The sequence below is a fragment of the Pteropus vampyrus genome, unplaced genomic scaffold (assembly GCF_000151845.1).
Source record: "Pteropus vampyrus isolate Shadow unplaced genomic scaffold, Pvam_2.0 Scaffold106, whole genome shotgun sequence".
NCBI lineage: Eukaryota > Metazoa > Chordata > Mammalia > Chiroptera > Pteropodidae > Pteropus > Pteropus vampyrus.
The window spans coordinates 3,740,650-3,746,700 of record NW_011888887.1 but is presented as its reverse complement, the minus strand read 5'-3'; the positions used below and the strand labels follow the sequence as shown (position 1 = coordinate 3,746,700).

At 30.3% G+C, this 6,051-nt stretch overlaps 1 protein-coding gene across 1 annotated transcript in view; it reads right to left on the bottom strand.

Annotated features, from left to right (window-relative positions):
• MAN2A1 (mannosidase alpha class 2A member 1) overlaps positions 1 to 6,051 on the bottom strand; it is a 158,030-nt gene that overhangs the window by 68,466 nt on the left and 83,513 nt on the right. Inside the window, exons 11-12 of the mRNA XM_011365152.2 lie at positions 4,459 to 4,573; positions 3,148 to 3,215 (exon numbers count right to left, since the gene is read on the bottom strand). Coding sequence (XP_011363454.1) covers positions 3,148 to 3,215; positions 4,459 to 4,573 — 183 coding nt within the window. The remainder of the gene's footprint in view (positions 1 to 3,147; positions 3,216 to 4,458; positions 4,574 to 6,051) is intronic.

Here is a 6,051-nt window from a genome sequence, read left to right as displayed (position 1 = left end):
AAAAAAAACAGAGGAAATTAAATTAGAGGTGCTGGGAGGCCATCCAGGGAGAACCATTCAATAAATAAAGGGCAATGGGGGTACCAGTGTCTTATATCCAGTTGATGTTCTGAAGTCACTCAAGCCCAGATAACACTAATTCCCTTTGTGTCTCTACATAGTTAATGATTTCTTTACAATTTAATCCCCTCTTTTTCTGGCCAAAAGAAAGAGATGTAGGATTCTTTACAAATAAATACTTTTCTAAAAATTAAAAGCACTTGAAGGTGAATTTTTAATAGTGATTTGAATAAATTACTCTCAAACTAAAAAAGTTTCCACTCGAAAAATTAAAATTTCCAATTTATAGATGTTATCTCAATATAATTTTATTATATACCTGGTGGCATTTCGAATTGTACCTTTTTAAGATTAAAGTATGTTTTAAAAAATATTCGTTACCTTGTCAAACCACATGGCTTCCCTGCCTGTGCTGTGGCAACATTTATTCCTGTTCTGCCTGAACAGATGAAATACTGAAGAAGACTGAAATCTCTTCATTTGTCATAGGCTTTTCCCTTGCATCCTCAGTGTTCTCCAAGTCCCTAATCCTGTAAGTCTTTATATCACGTTTCTTTACAATTGGCTTCCTTAGGCAAGTATGATGAAGAGAGAAATAGAAACATTTAAGGCTAGACAATTCATGAATTGTTTAGGGTTCCCTAACTTTCAACTCTTAATTGTATCTACTTTTTAGACAAAGACTACGGATGCATATGCTATACATCTTATATAACTTCATGAATTAAATCAGGCATATCGATATGTACTACATCACTATCAGTAGATTATGGACTATTTTTTTAAATACTCACAAACTAAATAATATTAGGTTATGGATATAACTAACTTTGCCAAAAGCATGACCAAATTCATTTACATGTATTATTTAAATAGTATGGGTTTAGATCAGTGTTTCTCAAACTTTTTACATTATAGCCTCCTTAAAGACTCTTTTTAGACATTTTCCCTAATACAATTTTAATACTATACATAAAATGTATGTCTGTTAGGTACTATTATATACTATATTTGTGTTTTATATATTAAAAAGAATAACTTTTTTCCAAATCTCTGAGAACCAAGTTTTAGTCTCTTGGGGAAGATATCTTCCCCACTGAGAATACATGTTTTATTTAGATTAATAATTAGTTGCTCAAATAAGAATTATGCTTAATATCAAAATAATGCTAAGCCATAGAGAATCTTGGAAGACTCATGAAGAGTGAGAGAAAAACTCAGGCCAATACTTCTGAAATTTCCCCATTTTAAAGACTGAGAAGTGCAGATAATTACTTAACTTTCAGTACCTACTAGATAAAACTCAAATTCTTCCATTTTAAAGGCCAACATCATTCCTCCATTCTTCACTGATTTTACTGAGAGATCAGTAACTCAGATAAATTGTGGCTAACAAGAAAAACAGATTTTAAAACCCAAAATGTAAATAGTTCTATTCATGAGGCTCTAACGTACAAAATGGATAATAAAGATAAAATAAGAATCTGACAATCCTAAGTATTCCCAATTCACCTAACTATGGAAATAGCAACATTAACATTTGGTAGAAAAGAACTGTGAAGAAAGAATATTGAGACGAAGAACACTGTTAACATATAAACTTTAAAACAAAATATCAAAAAGCGATCATTTTACTAAGGGCCTCAAAAATTCTATTTGTTTATCTATAATCAAAACTTCTCAATATTAAAACTCTTAATTAATATACCCATATCTCCTAACTTTCTTTTTCCAGCACAGGTAAGTCTAAATTCTCACTTACTGCTGGCAAAAGCAAGAACAGCATAGGAGGAGAAACCACAGGGTACATCTCTTTTTCTGACCCATTTTGGTCTCATCCCCACTGTATCTCATCCACCCTAACATGCCTCCCCAGTAAGGCTAATGGGGGAGGGATGGAGCATAAGTTACTTATAGCCAGCGTATGTCATTCTTACAGTCAGCAAAAACAAAGATGTTCCCTGACCAAAAGAGAAAAGGGAAAAAAAGTTAATAGATAAGAGGATTATGTATAAAACCAAAGAGATTTACTGGCATCACAGTTTATTAGGGACACGATATTTAAAAAAGAGCCATATAACCCAAAATGCATCAAAATGTTACTTAAGACAAATTATATTAGTTATAATTTTATAACTAATATATATTTTAAATCTCTACTTACTGAAGAAAGTCAGCTATGGCTTCAGTCTATATTTAATGAAACTTTGAACTTTACTAGCAACTATAAATTTTCCATAATACTTGGATTCCATTTACTTTTAAATAACTTTAATAAAGCATACCTAGTTAAAATCATGAATTACTCTTTATGATTATTCTTTTATCCTATAATTTTATAAGCGTTGATATTAAATTTCTCAATTGAGATAGTAAAAAGTTACATTATAGAAATATAGTGTGAATCTGGGTATATTGGTCACTGATTGATTGATATGTGGTCATTAAAATCAGATGACCTAGTTAAATAATTGACAACAAAAACAAAACATTTCTTTGTAAATCAGAGGGAGCCATCAATTAAATGCCTCAATTTTAAGTCAACTAAACACCTTTCTCATTAAACATAATATAAATCAATAGCGCTAAAATGAGGCAGTTTGATCAGTACAATCACATTTATCTAGTAAACATTTTACAGTAGAAACATTTATCTTCTAATAATAATTTTCTTTCTTCATTTAAAAACAGATTAAAGAACAATGAAAGTAAGTAAACAAAAAGGAAATCAAGAAAAAACAATCTAAATAATTAATTTTACAAAGATAAGGTAATTTTTATCATAAAGCAGGGATTGAGGAGTGTATTTCTGATATGGGCTATTTATCATCCCATATTAAATATCTGTAAGAAATATTGTAATAATAGTTCCTTCAACAATCAAAGCATCAAGCACTGTGTTAGCTATTAACATTCAACATGACACAATCATGGGAGAAAATCCATTTCTTAAAAAAATTTTTTTAAATCAATAAATTGATTAAATGAAATACCACCTCAAAATATATAATGGCTAGAGAACAGAATCATGAAAATCAAAAAAGTCAAGTCAGAAAAGTAGTTAAAGTTTATGATAAACGTATTTACCTTGGCTCCTCACTCAGCTTTATTATTTTTTTGTATTGTAGAGAAGCTTGTGATTTTTGCTGCAAATCCTATAAAAATGAAGAAAAGTTTTTAAGTTAAAAGAAATTTCAAAGTTATCTATGTAATATTACTTTGCAAAAACCCTGAAAAGGGCATAATAGGGAAAAAAATTCTCTTTCCAGCTATGTAATGTCCAAAGTTCAAAATAAATAATTCTTGTGTATATGTGTACAGATGTGTGTATTTAGTTGTCAAGTACAGTGAATGTTACAGGGACCAGAATCCAAAATGGGTAGTTCCAATTAGGAACCAAATAAATCCAGTTCCAGAGATAAGTGTGCGAAAAGTCTTAGCACTTTACTTTTGTATCATGTTTCATATACTTAAGAAATGTGTCCATTTATTTCATTTTTTACCATAATATGACAATATATAATTATGATTTCATTATAAGCATTAGCACATAAAAATATCTCTAATTCCACATGTGTAAATTCAAATTACATGTAAAATGTCAAAGTTTATCATTCACAATAGATTCTAGTGACAAATAAAATCGAATTTTAAAATATCTGAGTGCCCAAGTGGAAGTGTGAAGAGGATTGCAATCAACCATTTTTTCGACTGTTTTTCCTTACTGCAGAATAGCATGTTCTTCCTTTCAAAATAGGTTTTGTTTTATTAGCTCATCTGATCCTAATAACAATACAGGCCAAGACAGATGTATCATCCCATTTTACAGATGAATGAGGGCTCACAGATGGTAAGTAACTTCCAAGCCCCATGCAATCAGGTGCAGGGGTTGAGGTTAACAGTCTCCTACATCCTCAATCACTGCTATACTGTTAACATGCATCTTAGCACACTGCCCATAAACTCCATGGATGCTTAGGATCATTCAAATTGAAGTTTAGCAAGAACAGATTAAGGATTTACGGAAGTTCAAATATCAAGGGGCTTTCAATTAAAGCCAAATAAAATAACTAATTATAAGTGTAGTTACCTTACAATATATTATCTTAGTGTTCTAAAAGCCTACATGTTTCACATATCTTGAAGTAAGTTCTTTATTTTATTTTTCATGCTTTGATTTGGTTCAAACAAAATACACACCACGAATCAAATATAGACACGCTAATAGGAAAGAAGAACACACAGGTAATTTATATAAAGTGATACAAATTCCAAGTAATATACAAAGAAATGATTAGTTTTCAATGTCTCTTTTCACTAAGCTTCTCGCTTGCTTTTCCAATCCAAGAACAAAAGAATCACGCATTTTTATAAGAAATACAAGAGATAGCAACTAACCATTTCTAGAAGGGTATCAAAAGAGGGAGAGTCGTATGCATGTTTGTCCTTCAAAATAAGAAGTAGTGCAGAATGTCCGATTATCTTCTTCAAATTCGTTAATGAATGAAAGAGTCTGTGAACCAAAAATTGCACTAGTCTAAGTAATTAAAAAAATCTGTATACAATATTTTCAATTTCTTTAATAATGGTCAAACCACCATTACCTTCATCCTATATTCACAAAGTGAAACCTAGAATGAACCTATGATAAACTGGCTCTTTTTTGACCAAAACTAAAAGCTTAGAAAAAAATAGTGAATCAAAAGATATCACTGATAAGGACTCATTTTAAACAGAAAACTTTCTGAACATACCAGAAACATATAAACTTATTCAAACTACTTATATTTTCTAGGAATATTATGCCAAATAAGAATATCCAGCATGATTACCCCAATAGGTTTTTGAAGCACTGATTTAATATTTTACCTTAGATAAATCTTTAACGAGAATTGACACAACAAAAGAAGACATGAGATTTAACTCTCATTCACAACAAAATTCAATTGGTATACACACTTTAAAGAATTCAAATTCTTGAAGAATTCAAGTAGATTATTTTGTTGGATTTATTCATGTTCTTGTTCAAAACTAGAAAAAAGAACATTTTTCACAGATTTGAATAATTAAATTGTCTTTGCCTTCGTAATTAAAATTGTTAACTACTCAAACTGTATTTTTATATCTCATGAACCAAAGGATGCTTATGAATAAAGTGATTCAAAATCAATACTGAAATATAATCTTGGTACATCACCAGTAATTGTTGAAGCACTACACATGGAAAGAAACTTGCTTGAAGTTTTTTTCAAGTTCAGTTTTATTGCTTTAAAGCTTTATAGAGCGGACATCCCTAAGTAAACTCATACTGGAGAAATCTGTAGAGAAACTTTGCTAATCATGTTTTCAATCAACCAACAGAATCAATCTATTATGTTTATAGAGTGATTATATTATCTTCCCCAACACAAGAAGCCATTTTTGATCTATCCATTAAAAACATTTTTATTGACATTCAACAACAACAAAAATATGTAAAGGAATTAGAAGTAACTTTTTTGCACTAATAACTTTTGAGCACTAAGATCACCTTCAAAGATGAAAGTGATCATGATTGACGAGATATTAATTAAATATATTTACATAGTAAATCTATAACTATAGTATTAAAATCTTATGGATTTCACTTCAGGCCATCATCCAGATAAATTTCTCATTCTATTCGAATGTTTTCCTAGATGGTAACAAGCATTCTCACCAGATTAAAAGACCCTATGAATGCATACAATTCAATTACAGGAACAAGTCCCTCAATTTAGGTTTATTTTTATTATCTACATGTCTATCTTTATTAGGCCATCTGTACCTACAGAATAAAAGTCATGTTCTCCATCAGCTAAAACCTTATATGTATTACACCATATTAAAGAGTACTAGATAAACCGAGTGAATGCCAGGAATCAGTGTTTGTATCCAAAAAAGCACATGTGTGTGCCTTTCTTCAAATGAGATGAGCACTAACAACTAGCACAGCAATCCCCAAATGCTTTC